General features: G+C 39.4%; 6 protein-coding genes and 1 long non-coding RNA gene across 7 annotated transcripts in view; all 7 read left to right on the forward strand.

Moving 5' to 3' along the window:
• Positions 1 to 1062, forward strand: part of LOC111472253 (UPF0613 protein PB24D3.06c) — a 5178-nt gene extending 4116 nt beyond the window's left edge. Inside the window, exons 8-9 of the mRNA XM_023117901.1 lie at positions 346 to 410; positions 628 to 1062. Coding sequence (XP_022973669.1) covers positions 346 to 410; positions 628 to 775 — 213 coding nt within the window. The 3' untranslated portion in view covers positions 776 to 1062. The remainder of the gene's footprint in view (positions 1 to 345; positions 411 to 627) is intronic.
• Positions 1063 to 2070: 1008 nt separating this feature from the next.
• Positions 2071 to 4631, forward strand: LOC111472251. The gene is made up of 2 exons (XM_023117898.1): positions 2071 to 2350; positions 2441 to 4631. Exon 2 carries the CDS (start codon positions 2562 to 2564, stop codon positions 4365 to 4367), a length of 1806 nt encoding a protein of 601 aa, XP_022973666.1. The 5' UTR covers positions 2071 to 2350; positions 2441 to 2561; the 3' UTR covers positions 4368 to 4631.
• Positions 4632 to 5777: 1146 nt separating this feature from the next.
• On the forward strand, positions 5778 to 10454 carry LOC111472254 (TVP38/TMEM64 family membrane protein slr0305-like). Its single transcript, XM_023117902.1, has 9 exons — positions 5778 to 6079; positions 7205 to 7266; positions 7343 to 7397; positions 7489 to 7587; positions 7666 to 7752; positions 7831 to 7947; positions 8762 to 8854; positions 8981 to 9011; positions 10003 to 10454. The coding sequence occupies exons 1-9, from the start codon at positions 6002 to 6004 to the stop codon at positions 10179 to 10181; spliced, it is 801 nt and encodes a 266-aa protein (XP_022973670.1). The 5' UTR covers positions 5778 to 6001; the 3' UTR covers positions 10182 to 10454.
• Positions 7954 to 8482, forward strand: LOC111472256. Its single transcript, XR_002715378.1, has 2 exons — positions 7954 to 8165; positions 8392 to 8482. It is a non-coding gene; the product is annotated as an uncharacterized LOC111472256 (long non-coding RNA).
• A 1363-nt stretch (positions 10455 to 11817) lies between the features above and the next one.
• Positions 11818 to 12931, forward strand: LOC111472255. The gene is given in 2 exon segments (XM_023117903.1): positions 11818 to 12474; positions 12477 to 12931. Coding segments are annotated over 2 exon segments (426 nt in total). The 5' UTR covers positions 11818 to 12344; the 3' UTR covers positions 12773 to 12931.
• A 704-nt stretch (positions 12932 to 13635) lies between these two features.
• LOC111472252 (probable E3 ubiquitin-protein ligase LUL4) lies at positions 13636 to 16843 on the forward strand. Its single transcript, XM_023117899.1, has 3 exons — positions 13636 to 14348; positions 15640 to 16147; positions 16248 to 16843. The coding sequence occupies exons 1-3, from the start codon at positions 13825 to 13827 to the stop codon at positions 16359 to 16361; spliced, it is 1146 nt and encodes a 381-aa protein (XP_022973667.1). The 5' UTR covers positions 13636 to 13824; the 3' UTR covers positions 16362 to 16843.
• A 1975-nt stretch (positions 16844 to 18818) lies between these two features.
• Positions 18819 to 20987, forward strand: LOC111472321 (heavy metal-associated isoprenylated plant protein 32). Its single transcript, XM_023117982.1, has 3 exons — positions 18819 to 19147; positions 19246 to 19321; positions 19413 to 20987. Exons 1-3 carry the CDS (start codon positions 19118 to 19120, stop codon positions 20765 to 20767), a joined length of 1461 nt encoding a protein of 486 aa, XP_022973750.1. The 5' UTR covers positions 18819 to 19117; the 3' UTR covers positions 20768 to 20987.
• Positions 20988 to 21813: the final 826 nt, after the last annotated feature.

The raw sequence follows: 21813 nt of genomic DNA on the forward strand, positions 1-21813 counted from the left end.
GGGGGGGGGGGGGGGGGGGGGGGGGGGGGGGGGGGGGGGGGGGGGGGGGGGGGGGGGGGGGGGGGGGGGGGGGGGGGGGGGGGGGGGGGGGGGGGGGGGGGGGGGGGGGGGGGGGGGGGGGGGGGGGGGGGGGGGGGGGGGGGGGGATTGGGGATCCCACATCGGTTGGAGAGAACGAAGCATTCCTTATAAGGGTGTGGAAACCTCTCCTTAACATACGCTTTTTAAAACCGTGGCGATACGTAACGGGCCAAAATGGATAATATTTGTTAGCGGTGGGCTTAAGTGGTTACAAACTATCATCTAATCTGTTATATCTGATGGTGACATTCATATTGATTGCAGGTTATCTTTTCCATGGGCGACGAATATGTGCCGGAATACGTGGATAAGAAGGCATTGGTTGATAGGTAAACTCAATAACTCTTGTTACTCAATTGCTATCCCATAGTCCACCTGCCTCAAACAATTTACATTCTTGATGGGGCTGGTGTTACTCACCTCTGTTTCACAATACATTAAATGATTTAGAGCGTAGTAGCCATAACAGAGCGGGAGAGAGCGAGCGAGCGAGCGATCATGGTGCTTGGCACCTAACGATATTGTTTTTGTTATGAGGTAATGCAGATTGTGCAAAGCAATGGGAGGTGCAGAGAAAGTTGAGATTCAACATGGGAATCATTCCCTGTCAAACAGAGTTAATGAAGCAGTTGATGCGATAATTGACTTTGTGAAAAGGGAGGGTCCTAAGGGGTGGGATGATCCATGGCATTAGTACTGTTCATTCTTCTGCTGCGTGCTCCCTTCTTCTCTTCATTCATTTCATTTTATCATATCAGATTCTGAGGAAGGGTTATTTAAATGGGTATCAGATCTCTTGTCTAGACTGTGTTATCTGTGGTAGCTTTCATTGTTATTTGCAGACAGAGAGTCAGAGAAAGGGTATGATTGTTTGTTCATTAGATTTCCTTCATTTGGAATTATTCTCGTGTTCTCCATAACTTTGGTAATTATTTACAGAAAGCTTCATATGGGTTAGCATTCATTTTGATTAATCCTCAATATCAATGACGATGAACGATATTTTCATCCTTGCTTTAGTTAAAATCTTAATACATAGTTAATGTAACAGTTCAAGTTCATCACTAGTAGATATTATCTTTTTTTGGGCTTTCCTTCCAGACTTCTCTTCAAAGTTTCCACATTGTTATAAGAAATGTTTTGTTCCCTCTCCAACCAATGTGAGATCTCACAATCCACCCTCCTTGGGGTCAACATCTTCGCTGGCACATTACTCGATGTCTTGCTTTGATATCATTTTGTAATAGTCTTAGACATTGCTAACAAATATTGTCTTTTTTTGTTTTACTTCTGGACTTTTCCTCAAGGTTAGAGGAGGTTTTATTACCCTTATAAAGAATACTTTCATTTCCTTCTCTAACGAATATAAGATCTTTGTCTATTTTGAAATAAAAAAAAAAAAAGAATACTTTCATTTCCTTCTCTAACGAATATAAGATCTTTGTCTATTTTGAAATAAAAAAAAAAAAGGTTAAAATTGGTTTTTATAATTTTTAAAATTAAAAATTTATAAGAGTTTGTATTTGAAAATTTAGGAAAATTTTAATAAAATTTTTATGTAATTTTACTTACTAAAGTTGACCGTTGTATTTGAAAATTTAGGAAAATTTTAATAAAATTTTTATGTAATTTTACTTACTAAAGTTGACCGATTTACATTTTTACTAAATAATCCGCAGCGGGTCGGGTACATATAAAATGGTTCCTCATGGAGTCCGGAACCCGACAAGAAACATGTCGCGTGGGACGCACGTGCCACAGCTAGAATCCAGGAATCCTCATAATGCAAAACAATGGAAATGACGAAAAAGCCCCCTACTGAGCTGAACTTCAATCCTGGCTGACAGGAAAGAACGTTGACATTGTCGGTGCTCCGCGTTGCTTGACGGAACGGTAATTTTCATGAATCTCACAAGAAGGGTAAAACCGTCCATTCATAAAGTTGTCTTCCGCTCAAGCTCCGCCCTCGCCTTTCCCTTTGGGAAATCGACAATGGTCTCCTGCTCCATAATTATCGCTGTTTTTATCCGACAGAAGAGGAATAGAAAGAAAAAAAAAAAAAAAATAATAACATTTTTATTTCAATCGATCAATAATTCCCCCAAATTTTGTTATTTGTAGAGAGAGAAACTGCAAAACAGAAGACCAACGAAGAAGAAGAAGAAGAAGAAGAAGAAATTGAAGAAGCATCTCCGTTTCTTCAAATCTTCGTTGCTCAAACAACAATCTTCAAAAACCAGACAGATTTCTGGCTTTTCCGACCAACCCAGTGAGTAAAATCTGTTCTTTTTTCACTTTTTCCTGCTTTTTCTCTTCGGTTTTGTTGGGTTTTGTTTAATCGAGAAAGGGGAATCTTTAGCGTTCGGAAAAGAACAGAACTTTATCGCCTGCATTTTTCTCCGGCGAAGGAACAAAGGGTTTTTGGGTTTCTTTTTTGTTCTTCTGGGTTGTGGATTCGTTGAATCTGCGGCAGTTTTCAGATGCCGGAGAAGGGCCTGCTTCGAGCCACATCGCAGCCATGGCTTTTCGGGTCGTCTCCGTTGGTACATTCCCGTTTTTGGGTACTCACAGGGTTGGTTCTTCTCAGTATGTTGGCCTTTTGGAGTATCGACGGCTTCAACATTAATACCTTCATCAAATTTTGGAGCTCCCCTCAAGATTTCGTCTCTGTTTCTTCCAATTTCACCAATACCCATTTTAATTTATCCACTAAGGATTCCAATTTCACCCAATTCGTCTCTTACAAACCCGAAAATTACCCGGAATCTGCGTTGTTTGAACCGGTTTCGCCGCATAATTCCACCGTCGAACCTCGCCGAATTGAGAATGAACCGGCGGTTCCCTACGCGTCTTTTTCTGATTGGTTTTCAGCTGAACTCGAGCCTAATTACACCTCCAATCTTCTCGCTTTATGGAAGACTCCCGGCGGCGAACCCTGCAGAGACTCCCGGACGGCGGATATTGCTATTTCCGGCATGGAAGGTCCGGGAGTGGTGGAGCTTTCAACAGGGGATGTTCATGAGTTTCGGTTTCAAGCTGTTGATGAATCTGGAAACCCTCGTTGTCTAGGTGGAGACTATTTTGAAACTGATCTTTCCGGCGAGTGGTGGAAGTCTCGGCCGTTTGTTAGAGATTTTGGGAATGGGACTTATTTGTTTTGGGTTCAGGTGCACCCTGATTTCGCCGGTGATTATGAACTGACTGTGATTCTTCTGTTCCGAAGTTTCGAGGGGCTGAGGTTTTCCCCGACCCGATTCGCGTACGATCGAGAGCTTCGGAGAATCAAGGTTCGATTTGTTAGGACTTCGGTGGAGTTGCCGGAGATTAAGAGTTGTGGAAGGTGGGATTTTGGTAGAGAGATTTGGACGGGACGGTGGACTCGACACGGTCGAAATGAGGGTTGCGAGATCAGTGATGATGGTCGGTACCGGTGTTTTCCACCGGAGTATCCTTGCCGGAGGCCTTGGTGCAATGGGTCATTGGGGTTGTTGGAGAGCAATGGTTGGGTTTATTCAGCACATTGTTCATTTCAGATGTTTACTAGTGGTTCTGCTTGGGATTGCTTGAAGGGCAGATGGATCTTCTTTTGGGGTGATTCGAATCATGTCGATACGATAAGGAACCTTCTGAATTTCGTGTTGGATTTGCCTGAAATCCCTGCAGTTCCGAGGCGATTCGATAGGAATTTTTCGAACCCGAAAAACCCGTCTCAAACGGTTCGCATTACCAGCATCTTCAATGGCCATTGGAATGATACACAAAACTATGAAGGTTTGAATTCATTGAGAAATGAGGGATTCAGAAATCTCCTGTACAAATACTTCTCCGAACAAACCGTTCCCGACACGATCATCATGAACTCGGGCCTCCACGACGGTGTTCACTGGTTGAATATCCGAGCTTTCTCGGTCGGGGCAGCCTATGCTGCATCATTTTGGAAACAACTTCTGGATTCCATCATGCTGAGGGGATTAACAGTCCCGAAAGTGTTCTACCGAACCACGGTCGCAACCGGTGGCTACGCTCGAACACTCGCATTCAATCCCAACAAAATGGAAATATTCAACTGGGTGGTGCTGGAGAAGTTAAAGGAATCCGGGATCATCCACGGTGTCATCGACAACTTCGACATGACATTCCCCTGGCATTTCGACAACCGATGCAACGATGGAGTACATTACGGTCGAGCTCCGGCCAAGCTCACATGGAGGGACGGCCAAATCGGCCACCAATATTTCTTAGACCTCATGTTAGCTCATATTCTTCTCAATGCACTCTGCTCTTGATTCAACAACACCCCAACATTCTTTGCTACCTTAAAATCCCCATTCATCCAGGATTTACCCACTTCAATCCTCAACCAGCTGCAGTAAATTCTTTGTATTGCGCAGTAACTTTTGCTGGGGTTAATTTGTACCTCATTTAATTTGTTTATATTTTGGAATTTTGGGATGTGCTACCCATGTTCTATAATGTTCATTATTTATATAATCTTCCACCCCTAGCTGGGTATCAAACTCGTTGACCATTTAATACAAAACTCGAGTGCGTGCGACTACTATATTAGAACATGATAGATAGGGAATCAAAATTGACCCAATTGAAAAAAACTGAACCACCGTTACGTTTGTGGTTTGAAATCAAATAAAATCGTGCGTTTTCATTTGTTTCATTGGCTACGAGCTCGGTCATGTCCATTGATAAATCGATCTTTTTCAATACTCGATTACTTAGGTAACCCTAAACCCTAAAAATTAAAATATTAAATATCAAATAATTTAGGCTAATAAATTGAAGTCAAATAATTGGTTAATTGAATGTCTCACACAATAATTAGAATTGATTACCATACTTAAAACATTGTTGTTTGGTGGAAATACATCTCAGCCATTGATTTTGTTCCCTTTTTTTTTTCAACTTTTAATGGGAATTTTAATTTATAGATTTTTTTTTAAAAAAAAATAATTTGTTTCAACCCCTTCTTAATCCATTTATCTCATGATATATTTTTCTTTATTTTAAAATTCTCTCAAATTATTTTGAAGTAGAAATTCATTAGAATATTTGAAGAAAAATTGAAACGCTCGTTTAGATTAAGTTTGACTTTCAAACGATTAACTTTTCAACCAATTGTTGTTTGAATTTTTATGAAAGAGTGAATTAAAAATCATAATCTTTATTAGTTGGAAGTTGTTGCAAAAATTTTATGACGTTTTAATTTAGGTATTAATCTCCACCAAAAATTAATTTTTAAATAAGTCGTTGATATTTTAACTGTCTTATATTATAAAAGCTTCTAATAATTTTTTTTTAAAAAAATTATTAAATTATTTTGAACAACCTTAAAAGACACACAAACAAATTATTAAAATATACAAGTTAAATAGATATAATTTTGAAAGGAAACTTAATATTTAATCTACAAATGGAATATTAAAATAGGTCTATTTGGTAATAATTTCACGGAAATTCAGTTAATTTTTAATTTATAAAAGTTGACAAAAAAAAAAAAAGATCTTTTGGGCCCAAAAGTCGTTTGTTTTCATTTCTGGCCCATTTGATAATATTTCGAAAATTAAAAGAGAAATATAAAATCTTATTTTATGGTACTTATTGAATTTAAAAATGGTTAAATTAAATACAATTACAAATTAGTCCCTATAATTTTAAAAATTACAATTTCATAACAAAGTTTTATTAAATTACGTACAAGCAAAGGGAGAAACACTGACCGTGTAAATTACGTGAGATGGCGCATTTTGATTCAGTTTTGCAGGCCGCAACCGGACTCAGTTTTTGTTTCCTTTCATTCTTCCCAAACCATTGAATCATGGCCGACGCCGCACCCGCGCCGAGGTAGATCCAGAGCCACCGCCTTCCCATGCCCTAACGGAGCTCCGATTGCAACGACCTTGTCCCGATGGCTTTCAGAATCGCTTTCGTCATCCTCCTCGTCACCGCCGTAGCTTTCGCTTGCTTCACTCTCCCCGTCGATAAGGTCCGTTTGCTTACTGATTTTGGTTTGTTCATCGATCTTCGTTTCCCCATGGTTTATATCTGCAGATTTTTCATTTTCTATATTGATCGGAGTTCCTTTCCGATTTCAACGTCCGAAGTATGGAAAATTGGAAAGATAAAATAATTATTCATTTATTAATCGCAAAAATCTAAAGTCATTTTTTATTTTGGATATTTAGGTCAAATACAATTTTGATCAAATTTTAGAAAATTGTTCTAAATTATTTCTCACAATTTTTTTAATGATGTGACCAATTTTTATTAATTTAATTCTAGATTTAAGTGATTGTTTTTTTTTTAATTTAATTTTCTCTCTCATTCTTTCTCTCTCTTCCCTCGCAATCTCCCTCCCTTTTCTTCCCTCCCACTCCATTCTTCTCACTCCTCTATTATAATATGTATATAGAATAAATAAAGATATATATATATATAATTTTTTAGGTCAAATATATAGATTTTTTTTATTATAAGATTTTAATTATGAAATAAATAAAAATTATTTTTTTAAAAAATTGATATAATATATATATATATATATCTCTTATAATAATAAAAAAAATTATCGGTTGAAAATATGGAGATTGAAAAAGGAGGCGTTTCAATCACTACCGGACCCTTTGGACATTTAGATTAAAGATATATTATTTTTTATCAAAGAAATAATAATTTTCATTAGAGCATGGACATAGTGACCAAGGGCATTTAGATTGAAATATATTCGTTAATATTTGATTAGTTTTTCTGAACATAAGGTACAAAATTCAAAATTTATTAAAACATATACGTTCGATTAAAATGTCAAAAGTTCATTCTATTTCATTCATACTGATTAAATACCTAATGTTAAATTTATAGTCAAATTTCCTGGAAGACTACCTTTAATTATTTTCTACCATTTATTTTTTAAAGCATAATTATTTAAATGAAATAGTTCATATAATATAATTTCTACAAAAAGTTACATATAATTAGTGAGTACACATTATACAGAACAGGGTTCTACTAATTGATGGTTGATTCATTTTTTGGGAATTGTGTTTTGGTTCTTTCACGAAGCAATAGGGTTCTACTAATTTTTTTCTTTAAATTCTTAACTTCTCTGCAGATTTTGAAGGATTTCTTGTTATGGGTTCACCAGGATCTTGGCGTCTGGGGTCCCGTTGTGTTGTGAGTCACTCTACCCATTTATTGAAATGATCCCTTCTCAACCAACCATCTCTTATTAGAAGCACTATAAATGCAGGGCCATTGCATACATTCCATTGACAATCATGGCTGTTCCTGCCTCAATCCTGACAGTAAAATTACATACTTTATGCTCATTCATGACCAGCCTTACCTAGTTTCTTAAGCCATCATTAAGTTTTATCTCTACCTTTTCTGCCTCAGCTTGGGGGTGGCTACTTGTTTGGGCTACCCATTGCCATTGTTGCTGATTCTATTGGTGCCACTGCTGGTGCTGGGGCTGCATTTCTTCTTGGAAGAACTGTAAGTTCTTGGATTCAGTATGCCTTCAATGCATTCCTGTCAATGTAATTCATTTGAGTTTCTTACTATGTGCTGCAGATTGGGAAATCCTTTGTTGTTTCCAAGTTGAAGGACTATCCGCAGTTCCGCTCGGTTGCTATTGCAATTCATAGATCTGGGTTTAAGGTTTTTATGTGGAAAGTTTTTTGTTTTTTTAAGCTGCTTTTTTGTCTTGTGCTTAGCTTTGACTGCTGTGATTTGCAGATCATTCTGTTACTTCGGCTTGTTCCCTTGCTTCCGTTTAACATTATGAATTATCTTTTGTCTGTGACTCCTATTTCACTTGGGAAGTACATGTTGGCTTCCTGGTTGGGAATGATGGTATGTTCCTCAACTTTCTCCGCGGCCTTAATTTCTTGTTGATCATTTTTACGAAATTCATAACCAAGACGGATGGCGCTTACGTAGTGAACGAATTCGTATTATGCCATTGGAAAAAGCTAATTCAAAAGCCTAATGAGTTATCTTAGTAACCAAATGTTGTAGGGTTATGTGGTTGTTTCGAGAAAGTAGTCAGTGTTGAGGATTGTTGGGAGAGGGTATCAGAGTCATGCCTATGCCAATAGAATCCTCAAATGTCAAACAAAGAAGTTGTGAGCCTCGAAAATGTAGTCAAAAGTGACTCAAATGTCGAACAAATGGTGTATTTTGTTCGAGGACTCCAGAGAAAGAGTCGAGCCTCAATTAAGAGGAGGCTGTTCGAGGGCTCCATAGGTCTCAAGTGAGGCTATATAGTGTACTTTGTTCGAGGGAAGGATTGTTGAGAGGGAATCCCACATTGGCTAATTTAGGAAATGATCATAGGTTTATGAGTGAGGAATACATTTCCATTGGGATGAGGCCTTTTGGGGAAGCCTAAAACAAAACCATGAGAGCTTATGCTCAAAGTGGACAACATCATACCATTGTAGAGATCCGTGATTCTTAAGATTCAGAGTGTACAAGCTAGTTTGGACATTCACTCTATGAAAGAAAGAACACTCATTTAAAAGGAAAAGAAATCTATGAAAAGTCATTGATCCTTGTTAGATCAATCACATTGATAACTTTATAGCTCACTGAAATTTTTTGGTGTTCATGTGGTTGGCTCATATGCTTGTTTCACATTGATTTCCAAATGATTATTTGGTTGCAGCCAATTACAGTTGCATTAGTTTACGTGGGAACAACCCTTAAGGATCTATCTGATGTGACTCATGGCTGGAATGAATTTTCAAAGTCTGATTGGGTAAGCTAATTCAGGTTCCATCGTTGGCTAGAGATTGATACTCTCTAATTGTTAGGTATTTGAATGAGCTGATATAATGACCTCCTTTCTCTAGTATGATGTAAATTTGATATTTCGTGAATGCAGGCATTTCTCGTGTTGGGTCTTTCGATATCTGGTAAGTGCCAACTCGTATGTATAACGATATTTAGCTTCTTATAACGCACATGCTCACATTCCTCAGTCAAGGAAGTGTTCCCCATATGATCCCTAAGCAAGGCATCTTGAAAGTTAGATTCTATGTTTCTCTTTAAGCGCCAATGTCATGTTCATGTTATAATTATTCTTTATGTAACGACTCAAATTCACTAGCAGATGTTGTTCTTTTTGGGCTTTTTCTTCTGGGCTTCCCTTCAAAGTCTTAATACGCATCTACTAGGGAGAGGTTTCTATACCCTTATAAAGAATGTTTCGTTCCCCTCTCCAACCGATGTGGGATCTCACAATCTACCCACCTTCTTTCGGGGCGCAGCGTTCTCGCTGGTACTCGTTACCCTCTCCAATCGATGTGAGATCTCACAATCCACCCCTCCTTTGGGGCTCAGCGTCCTCGTTGGCATTCCACCCGGTGTCCACCCATTTCAGGGCTCAGCGTCATCGTTAGCACACTGCCCGGTGTGGATTGTGAGATCCCACATCAGTTGGAGAGGGGAATGAAACATTCTTTATAAGAATGTGGAAACCTCTCCCTAGTAGATGCATATTAAAACCTTGAGGGGAAGCTCGGAAGGGAAAGCTTAAAAAAGACAATATCTACTAGCGGTGGGTTTGGGCTGTTACACTTTAGTTCTTATTTTGCTTGATTGGAGCCCCTTCCCTAGTCGGGTTCCATTTTGTGGACTTGGTTCTTTTTTAGGCCCGTGCAGTCTTTCATTTTTTTCTTAATGAAAGTTCTTTTCTATTGTCATCCCTAGCCTTGGCTGGGTAGGTGGGAGTGCAGATTATTACCCTTTTGACACCATGGAACTAAGAAAATGACTGCAAAAATTCCTTCTCTATCTATTGCATTCAGCTGCTAAATAGAGCATTGGAATAAACTTAAAACACAAACATTCAGCACAAGCTTAGCATCCAAGGAAAGCCTTGAAACATTTTTCTTTGAATTACAGTGGTTCTAATAATTTGCATTACAAAAGTCGCCAAGGCTGCTCTAGATAAAGCGCTGGCCGAAAAGGAAGATTACGACGATGTAGTGTCTGGTCAGCTACTGGTTGTAGAGGCTCCTCTAGATCTCAAGCAGCCTCTGATAATCAAGATAGACCCAACCGAAGATAACCAAGAAAAATGACAAGGCCATGTCCTCAACGAACCATTCTGATTCACTCCACAGCTACTGATATCAACTTGTTTAAGAGCTTGTGGTTTGTAATATCTCTGTACAGTTCCATAACTTAGGTAGAAACCTAGCTTAGCTTCTGTCTTGTGATTGGAGATGAATATATGATAACTATAGACAGTTCTTGAACTTTTCTGTATCGTATTACTAGGAAAGAACGTTCAGTTCTTGATAGATATAGTATTGCTAAATTATAAAAAATACAGTTGACCTTCATAAACTTTTCAAAACTCTCGTTTGTGTAGAAAACTTATTAGAATGCTTGAGGAAAAGTCAACGTGACAGAACGTAGTCTTTTCAGACCTCATCTAGACAAGCGTCTAAATCATCAGGTCGTTGTTGGTCATTATCATGTTGTTTTTCGGTTCAACATTCAAATGAATTTCTACTATAAGGGTAGTTTTGAAACGTCAAGGACACTAGGATCAAATTCAAACAATAGTATAGAGAATGATTGAAGCTTCTTAATGGTTGTGTACAGAATTTTTTTGAGAATGTAAACAGAGATTCATTCTTTAACCATCTTCCAATTGGGAGATGTTGAATCCAGCCGAAGTGGGGAACACAGACTTGGAAACCTTGCTTCTTGGAGCCTTTACTTTTTGTCTCCACCAACCCCTATTGCTATCTGTTCAATTCCCAACTAAAAGTTGAGTGCTGCTCAGTTGGAGAAGAAGAAAAAGAAGCTCATTTGTTGAACTTGTTTAGACATATGATCATTTTTCTATGTACAATATTGGTTGCTATAACATTTTTTTCCCTCCTTCAAACCAAGAGAGGAAGTTAATGACCTTTGGGATCGTGCTTCAATAGTAATACTCTAATCGAGTCAGCCTGATGTAGTAGATATGTGAGATCCCTTATCAGTTGAAGAGGGGATCGAAACATTCCTTATAAGGGTGTGGAAACCTCTCTTTAGCAGACACATTTTAAAACCGTGAGGCTAATGACGATATGTAATAGGTCAAAGCGAACAATATCTGCTAACAGTGGACTTAGGGTGTTATAAATGGTATCATAGCCAGACATTGAGTAGTGTGCTAGCAAGGATGCTAGCTCCCAAGGAAGGTGGATTGTGAGATCCCACATCGGTTGGAAAAGGGAATGAAACATTCCTTGTAAGAGTGAAAATCTCTTCCTAGTAGACACGTTTTAAAACCGTTAGGATGACGACGATACGTAAAGGCCAAAGCAGACGACATCTGCTAGCGCTGGATTTGGGCTGTTACAAATGGTATCATAGCCAGACATCGGACGTTGGGCTCCAAGAGAGGTGGATTGTGAGATCCCACGTCGGTTGGAGAGGGGAACGAAACATTCTTTATAAAAGTGTGGAAACCTCTCTCTAGCAGATGCATTTTAAAACTATGAGGCTAACGACGATACGTAACGGGCCAAAGCAGACAATATTTGCTAATGGTGGGCTTGAGCCGTAAAACCATAAGGCTGACGGTAATACGTAACGGGTCAAAGTAAACAATATCTACTAGCGATAGGCTATGTATACTAATAGACGTAGTTGAGTTGATTTCGAACGAATTCAAAGTACTTTTTACTTTTGAAAAGGATTCTTTTCAAAGGTTTAAAATGGAGAATCTCCACAATCAATCTACCCACAATCTTGTGCAAGTGATTGAAGGTGGTTGAAGATGAACAGTGGAGTGAGCCAAAAGAAAAAGATATCATAATGAGTGGTGTAGCAGAATCATATTGGCTAATGCAACCCCTCATCATGAAGCTTTGAACTCCCCACTCCTTTTAGTGGTTACACCATTTCCCTTTTCCCTTTTCTCTTCCTTCCTCCACAAACCATTTCAATATTTCAATCTTTTTCACTTTCTTTTAGAAAACAACTTATTCTTTCAATGCAATTTTCTTCCACCTTTTCCCAACTCCTCTCATGCTGTTGAATTGGCCCCACCAATTCCTTAATGGAAGGGCTTATCCATATTCCCTTAAGATGCCCTCTCAGCCACTTGATCCTTATAGCCTTTAAATCACAGCCATCTGATGCAACTTTTCCACAAAAACACAGGAAAAACCAGAGTTTCTGCTAATTTATATAGTTCAAACCCCTTGAGGGATTGATGGTTTTATGTAGAACCAACAATTCAAATGCCGGGGTTCGGTGTTTTCCCTCTTGGTAGCTGTTTCGATGGGTGCCGAGACCACACTCAAGCGTCGGGATTCGGCACGCGTATATGGAACTTGAGCGACAGGCCGGTCGAGCTGCAGATAAGGGTAGGTCAATATTGAAAAAGGTGCATAGTTTGAAGCCAGGATGCTCAAAGAGGTTGAAATGTAAGAGCATTTACAAAGCATATATGCCAGGAAGGAGTATGAAGAGCTTGCTTTATTACTATGATGAAGCTTGCCAACCTTATGTTTGGATACATGAAAGTGGAGGTGATTCCATGAGAATGGTGAAGCAACAATTTATCAGTCTTGAAGATTTGAGGGAGTTTTCTGAGATTAGAATCTTTCGGGATCATCAGCGCGGTTGCGTATCGGTTCGGAAAAAACCGAGGCTCGGTTTCTGCTGATTCTTATACTAAAACATGTTGTGTTTTGAAACTTTGTAACTTCTCTATGAATGTTGTTCTTGTGTTTTCATATCTGCAATGTCTGTTGCCTAACTGTCTTTCCCTGTTTCCTTCTTTTGTTTGGAATTTAACAAAGTCAGATGGCATTGTTGTTTGGTAGAATTGTTCGTTTCTTCGCTTTGCCTTCTAGTCACTTTTAAGGATGATTCATTATAAGTATATGGAAATCTCGATTGGATAAGAAACGAAGCATTCCTTATAAGGATTAAACCTCTACCTAATAGACAAGTTTTAAAATCGTGAGGCTGACGAATGTATGTAATGGGCTAAAGTGAACAATATTAGCAGACTTGGGTTGTTACAAGAATCTACGTTCTTTTGGTAGAAAAAGTATAATTGTTTAACGACGAAGATGTTGCCTATTTCGTAAAAGTCTATAAATGAGTAAAGCATCCTTATAAATGAAAGGTTTAAAGTTAAATAAAGTGGTTTGACAGTTTGACGAACTGTATCATGGAATCTTCAATTAAGAGCACTAGACCGTAAAACTTTTAGAAAAGTTCAAATTTTTCTATATTTTTAGGCTGAATTTGTCGATAAAAATATTTTAAAAATATATAACGTGACAAGTTATTTATGAATATTTAAAATAAATAATTAGATTTTATTTTTGAAATTTTGGGATTTCAAAATCAATTTAGGTTTGAAAAACATGAATTTTGGATTGAATTTTGATTTTAAAACACTATTTTAAAATTTGAAAATTCAAAAAAAAAATCCCCCGATTATTCTATTTTCTTTTAATTTGCAGAATTCCATGGTTGGAATTGGAAATTTATGAAGTTGGACACCGTGGACGACAAGTAGGAAAGTTGTTGCCATCTCAGCATTGAGAAACGACACGTCGGAATGAGATAAACGTAGAACCGTCAAATAGAAAACGGAGGTCAACGGAATGGGCTGAACAAGGACTTGCTTCTTCCCAATTGTTGAGCAGAAGAAAGAAAAATCCCAAAATTTTATTTCTTCTTCTCCGATCTCTCAATCCAGAAATGGGTATTTCATGGAGTAACAGAAGAAGAAACAATTATCTTCAAAACCCACCTCCGCCGTACCATTCTTCTTCCTCCTTCTATTACCCTTCTGAACCCACATCCCTTCCACCGCCGCCGCAGACCCATCACTTCACCAATTCCCACCCTCCTCCGCCGCACAGCCACCCTTACACTCCAACTCCCCAGCCGATACCCTTGCCGCCGATTCCTCCTGCCCCTGCTCCTCACTCCTATTACTTTTCTGGTGGGTACAATTCGTGTAATTATGGGAACTCTCCGATGGGGCGTTTCAATTTCCACCCTCATTATGCCAATCAGAGTAATGGGTGGTCTCCAATTCGGCCGGTGATGGTGCCGCCGTTGCTTCCGCCACCGTCTTTGCCGTTTGTGGAGCATCGACAGGCGAAGAAGGTTAGGAATGATGTGAATGTGCATAAGGATACTTTGAGGATTGAGGTGGATGAGCAGATTCCTGATCAGCATTTGGTTTCTTTCGTGTTTGATGCGTTGTATGATGGAAGGTAAGTTGAGTTGCACTTAATTGAGTTTTGGTTTGTAATTAGTGTTGTGTTGGGCATGTGGGTGGCTGTTGAATGATTTGAAATTGTTTGAAATGGTTCATGATTTGGATCTCAATTGCTGCATTTTGAGTTGGGGATTTCTCTGAAACCTTACTAAGGTTTAGTTTAGCTAGTCTAAGTTAAGGGGCTTGGTAGAAAATGCTTGTCATGATGTAATTTCTTCATTGCTGCTTGGAAGTTCACAATGCTTGCTTGTACTCTCTCGGTGTTCATGAAGCAACATTTTGTAGATTGATGGTACTGTTAGAACTTTTGTAACCTTGTTGTGCATAATGAGGGGTATAAAGAAACTGAATTATGCCTGCCGCCTTTAACTAGAGTCCTTACAAGCAATTGATCTTGATTATTGCTGTAAAACCATCGTTAGCAAATAGTGTCTGCTGCTGTCAGCCTCACGGTTCTAAAATGCGTCTGCTAGGGAGAGGTTTCCACACGCTTATAAGGAATATTTCGTTTCCCTCTCCAACCGACGTGGGATCTCACAATTGCCTTCTGTTATTGTACCATATAGTTGCTTTCATGTGTTATTTAGAGGCCTGGGCTTTCTATTGAGATGAGTCCTGTCATAATTTTTAGTACTGCAATTTTTGTATCAATTCAGAATGTCTAGCTTGGGACTTAAAAAGAGTGATCGGGTAGATAAGAATTCTTATAAGGGTGTGGAAACCTCTCCCCAATAGATGAATGTTAAAATGGTGAGGCTGACGGCGATATATAATAGGCCAAAGCGGACAATATCTGCTAGTGATAGGCTTGGACTGTTGTAAATGTATTAGAGCCAGACACCGAGCAGTGTGCCAACGAGGACATTGGTCCCCAAGGAGGGTGGATTGTGAGATCTCACATCGGTTGGAGAGGGAAACGAAGTATTCCTTATAAGGGTGTGGAAACCTCTCTCTAACATACCGTGAGGCTGATGACGATGCGTAACGGGTCAAAGCGGACAATATCTGTTAGCAGTGGGCTTGGGTTGTTACACAAGTTCACCGCTAGCAGATATCGTTTTTTTTTTACTTTCCCTCAAGGTTTTAAAACGTATTTGCTAGGAAGAGGTTTCCACACTCTTATAAGAAATGTTTTGTTTTTCTCTCCAACCGACGTGGGAGCTCACACCTGAACTTTGTTTTTTCAAATTCTGACTGTACTTATTCTGTCATCAGCTTCCTAATTGCTGTTTTGAATATACTTTCTTGTTACTGTTTCTAATTCAATTTCTTTACACGATGAACAGCATTACCATCCTATTTTTTGCCAAGGAAGAGCCCAACTGTAGGTTTGTTCCAATATATCCCGACGCCTTTAAGCCAGTAAAAATCCCATTTCAAAAGGGTCCTGCTCAGAAATTCTTTCAGCCTATGGGAACTGGCTTTGACTTGGGATTTTTCGAGTTGGATGACCTCTCAAAACCTTCGCCTTCTGAAGACGTTTTCCCGCTCGTTATAGCAGCTGAGACTTGCTCACCCTCTCAGTCCAAGGATGAACGAATTGGTGAGCCTCAACCAGATAATTCACATATGCAAATCACTCAAGCTGTTCTGGAGAAGAAAAATGGCAATCCTTTCCAAGTTAAGGTGATCCGGCAACTACTATGGATTGATGGAATGCGTTATGAGTTGCGTGAGATATTCGGTATAGGGAGTTCGTCTTCAGAAGGTTTTGACAATAACGACTCCGGGAAGGAGTGTGTGATTTGCATGACCGAACCCAAGGATACTGCTGTATTACCATGCCGACATATGGTAAGGCTCCATTTGCGTGTTTATTCATGGCAAGCATTCGACGAAACTTCGATAATCTATCTGCTTCATTTGATTTCAAAATCTGTGTGTTCATTTGCAGTGCATGTGCAGTGAGTGTGCCAAGGAACTGAAGCTTCAATCTAATAAATGTCCGATTTGTCGTCAACCGATCGAAGAGCTTATAGAAATCAAGATAAATAATAGCAATCAGTGAGAATTACCTCTTCATCCTACGTTGGATTTCATGGTATGGCTGTTAAATTCTTTGTTTTTTTGTGTCATAGTCACACATACTGCATTCTTTTACACACACACACATGTATATTTCTTTTTCTTCATATACATCATATTAGTGTAGTATTCCCAACTTCATACCTCGATATCATGTCTAACTATTGAATAACGCCATACCCGACATCTCTTAGCTGACTTTCTACTGTAATGTATATATATGAACGTTCAACATTCATAGGTTTTCGTGTGCGGTGTGTCAATGTTTGATTACAAGAATTGGATTCGGGTTTGTAGTTTACGTATAGGGAGTGATTGAGTTAACCTGGGGATGCATCTGAGTGAGGTTCTCCCCATATGATAACCTCTTTGTTTTGTCTTTTTTTCTTTTGAATGATACATGACTGTCGTATGCAAGGTTGACATTGTTGGTAACATGCTATAAATGGCCTTTTCATTTGCTTCTTCATTTATGAACCATTATTTATTGGACATGTGGTGTTCATGTGATGAAATGCTGCTGGGTAAGTCGATGCAATGAGTCTGGGTTTTTGTTACAGCACATATGAGTACCGACATCGGTTGGAAAAGAGAACAAAACATTTCTTGTAAGGATGTGGAAACCTCTTTCTAGTAGACGCATTTTAAAACTATGAAGCTGCTAACGGTGGGTTCGGGCTATTACAGTTAGTATCAGAGCCAGGTTTCGAGTAGTGTGCTAGTGAGGACGCTGGGTTCCTAGAGGGGCAAGGGAACGAAACATTCCTTATAAGGGTGTGGAAACCTCTCCTTAGTAGATGCATCGACCCTACGTATGAGCTAAAACAGACAATATCTGCGGGTAGCTTCAAAGTTTGAATTTGTTTTCAAACCTATAAGAGTGGAGCCCGGTGTGGTCGGGCATTTGGTTAAGGGTTGTTGGCAATAATTTGTGTTCACAGTCAAAGTGAGACCTTTTTTTATGTATACTGAGGGGGAAAAGAAAGGCAGAAGGGGCAAAAGTTACTTGGGGGTTTCATGTCAGTTTAGGCTTTTGAGGTAAGAGGTAATAATTTGCTTGGAATTGAAGTAAAGGGGTAAAAAGTAAAAGCTTGATTCTTGGGATGGTAAATTTACCTCTCCCTACCACCATCAATTATTCCTCAATGTGACCTTTACAAGGGGTGGGTACCCTAAAAGGGATAGTGCATGGTAACTTTTTGGTCAACTTTGACCTTACCATTTCTCACAAATTACTTACCTTATCGACCGATATAAGGTAACCTTATTTGTTGTCGTTAAACTATTATCACTGTAGTGTACTTTGGAGTAATGTCTTGAAAAGGCTAAAGAGATTTTAATTCGAAGCACTTTTTTTCGGTTGGACACGGGTAATGATCATAAAGGGACAATCGAAAAATCAAACCTATTAATTATCACTTTCTTATAAAGATTTTGAAAAGATTCACTTTTTAATCAAATTCTTTCTCTTCGGGTTAAATCACATTGTGGTCAAACATCACATATTTTGATACCGAGAATTTGGTCATAGGTTACATTAGCTTTCTAAAGTAACAGGATGAGGCATCAAGTTGACTCGTGAAAAAGATTACCCACATGGGTTTGATGTTATTGTTGTGTTCAACACACTTTGATGCTTAGTCAGTACAGTGTCTAGCTTAAATTGGGCAACATTGCATATTTGATTGGCGGGATCAGTCTCCTGTATTTATAGTATCATCCACAGTGTTATCGTTAGATGTGTATCTAATGTATTTGTAACAGCCCGATCTCACCATATTGTCTGTTTTGATCCGTTACGTACCATCATTAGTCTCAGTTTTAAAACATGTCTACTACTAAGGAGGAATATTCGTTCCCCTTTCCAACTAATGTGAGATCTTACAGTAATATTGAGAATTAGGCAAATAGATTACAATGACAAGAACTTCAACACAATTTCTATCGAATTTAATATGCTACTTGGTTGTACAACTCCCTAATCATACCTCCTTAGCTCGATGTGCCTCATTGATGACCCATTTCATCTTCGATTGACTTGCTTATTGATTGCCTATCTGGGTTATAGGCTCGTAGTCCTCTTATTCTATCTCGATCAAGATATTAGTAAACTTCTTGTCCAATCCCGTCCTCCTCAAAACAATTGATTTTGAATCTTAAAAGAATTTTGTTTTCTTTTACATGATGTATTATAATAATTAGCACATGGAATGGAAGAGAGGAGACATCGATCTTAGGTTTACCCACAAATCAGTCTTGTCGGGGACTCATCATAACATAACACATCAAAACGCCACCGTTTTAACTCCCCAACCAGCGCACTCAGCCGTGCCAATTGTGAGTTCAGCTCAGCTCAGCTCAGCTCAGCTCAGATTTTCGAAATCTCCGCAAGTACAATGCAGCAACCAATGGAGAAGAGAAGGGCTAATAAAAAAAGAAAACGGAGTTCCAAAATAAAAGAGTACTCTGCCTCTCCGTTTTGGTGTTTTCCCCTTCGTTTCTCAGCTCTTCTCTGCCCCCATTTATCCCATCTCCGTTTCTCTCTGAACTTCGCTCTTCTCTGTTGGGTTTCTTCTTTTTTTCCCTCTCCCTTCTCAAGATTCTTACTTTCTCTGCATTTTCTTGGTTGAGTTCCAAGAGATTCACGAACTACAAACAGCAAAAAACCCGATTTAACATTTCCCAGATCCGTTCTTCTCTGTTTTTTCCTTTCTGTCTCTGTTTGTTTGACTTGAAGATATGAGTAAAGAAGAGTTTCTGAAGATCCAGGTGCTTTGTTTACTCGACATGTTCTGTTTTTCTGTAATGTTGTAGCTACTGTCTGTTCATTTTGTTCTGTTTTTGTGTCGTTTTGAGTGGTTCTGCAGAAATGTGTGTTGAAGGTCAATATTCACTGCGATGGATGTAAGCAAAAGGTGAAGAAAATCTTGCAGAAAATCGATGGTACTCTATTTTCTTATGATGCTTCTGTCGGCTCTGTTTTTTACTTGTCTTTGAGTTTGATGGGGTTTGTGTGTGTGTGTGTGTTTTTTAGGGGTTTTCACTACCGAGATAGATGCAGAACAGGGGAAGGTTACAGTCACTGGAAATGTCGACGCCGCCGTACTCATCAAGAAGCTGTCTAAATCCGGCAAACATGCAGAGATTTGGGGCGGGCAACCGGCGAACAACAACAAGAATCAGCAGAACAACATAGCTAATCAGATGAAAAACATGCAAATTGACAATGCCAAAGGGGGGAACAACAAGGGTCAGAACCAGAAGGGTGCGGCTGCTAATGGAGGAAACAACCAGCCGAAAGGCGGCGGACAGGGACAGGGGCTGCCACCGGTGCAGCTTCAGCAGCTACAACAGATGAAAGGGTTTCAAGATCTGAAGCTTCCACCCCAATTTAAGGGGTTGAAACTGCCTGTTAAAGATCAAAACGCGAATCTTCCCAAGGGTGGGAAGTTTAATTTGCACGAAGGTGATGACCTGAGCGATGAGAATGATGAGGATGATTATGACGATGAGGATGATTATGATGATGATGATGAACTTGATGATGATTTGGGTAATCTTCATCTTCCTCCTGCGAGTAAGATGAAACCCATGATGGGAAATGGCCAGATTCCGAAAATGATGATGAATGGAAACCTTCCCCCGGTTGTGAATGGTCCGGCCGGCGGTGGTAATGCCAAGAAAGGCGGCGGAGCTGTGCCGGTTCAGGGTAATAACAATGGGAAGAATGTTACCGGCGGAGGAGGTAAAGGAAATGGTGGCGGCGGCGGTGGAGGTGGGAGTAACCAAAAGCAGGGCGGTGGAGGTGGGAGTAACCAAAAGCAGGGCGGCGGCTGCGGCGGCGGTGTGAGCAATGGCAAAAACGGCAACGGCGGTGGAAATGGTAGTAGTAACGGGGTGAACGGCGGTCAAAAGATGACCGGTGGGTCAAATGGAATGGGCCATGATTTACAGAGCTTCATCGGTGCTCATGGATTGGGAATGTCAAATTTGGGTCAAATGGGTGACCGGCCGATGGGTCAAATGAACAATCTTCCAGCGGTGCAAGGTCTTCCCGCATCAGCGGCGGCAGCCATGAACGGTGGAGGCAGCGCCGGGAGGTTTATACCGGACAGCATTTCCACAAACCCCTACCACCACCACCACCAGCAACAGCAACAGCAACAGCAACAACACATGGCCCAAATGATGAACCAACAACAACACGCGCTTGGGCACCAACCAATGATGTACGCACGGCCACCGCCGGCCGTAAATTACGTGCCACCGCCGTACCCATACCCATATCCATACCCACCACCGTACCACCACCCATATCCACCGCCGCAGCAGCCAGAACCCTACACGTATTTCAGCGACGAGAATCCGTCAAGTTGTAACATCATGTGAAACATGTGCCGCCGGAATTTCAAGATCGGAATCTTCATTATACTCTGCTTCTTCTTCTACTAAGCTACTTGATTGTGTATGATGTTGATTTTGCTTGTTTTTTTTCCTGCTTTTTTGGAATTTGAAGCTGGATTAGAGTCTTTAATTATATCATTAAGCCAAAAAAAGAGGGTTAATTATAGATATATATATATATATAATCAAATTAAGATGTTTGGAAGGGAAGCATGGAGAAATGGTAGTGAGCTAAGCTTTGCCCTTTTTTTCCTTTTTTTTGGGACGCCATGTTTATAAGTGTTTATATGTTTATGTTATATAAACAACAATAAAGGAGATTCTAAATTCCCATTTTCTTGCTTGCTTTGCCTCCCTACAATATTTTCATTTTTACATTATTTTCTACAAAAGATCCAATTTTTCTCTTAAAAAAATAAGCTTTTAAATGGGTTTGTGAGTCAGTTGACTTCGATTAGACCAAGACGCACGGGAGGTGAAAAACTTTAGTGAGCTAGCTATCTTCGATTAGACCAGGTCAACCTTAAGAGGCACACGAGGTGAGACCAACAACACTCCTCGCTCGCTAAGTGCTCTCTCGTTTATGTAAATTGACATGTTCAAATCACGTGATAATTGAAAACGAGACTCATTTAGAGCATTGCGTTTAGGCAATTTCTTATATTAATATGGGATTAAAATAATGTGGGTATATTATGTGAATCATATCCATACAATAAAAGGGTAAGATATATAAATTTAAAATGTAAGGATATGGTTTTCAGAAAATAAAAACAACAAAAATGGGACAGGATAATGTTAGCATATGAATGAGGGGAAAATGAAAGAGGAGAGGGACAGAATTGTCTTGTTTTAACAATTTCCCACATAAGGAATCTATCAATTTTATGTCCCAAATTGATTTGTGACCGTTGGATGGAAATTTGGAGATGTTTGGTAACAGGGATAGTGGGGCGTTCCAGTTCGGGACAAGGTATAGGGCAATGTCGAAACAAACAAGTCTTTTTTTTTTTTTTTTTTTTTTTAAAAAT

This window comes from Cucurbita maxima, unplaced genomic scaffold, assembly GCF_002738345.1.
Source record: "Cucurbita maxima cultivar Rimu unplaced genomic scaffold, Cmax_1.0 Cma_Scf00069, whole genome shotgun sequence".
NCBI lineage: Eukaryota > Viridiplantae > Streptophyta > Magnoliopsida > Cucurbitales > Cucurbitaceae > Cucurbita > Cucurbita maxima.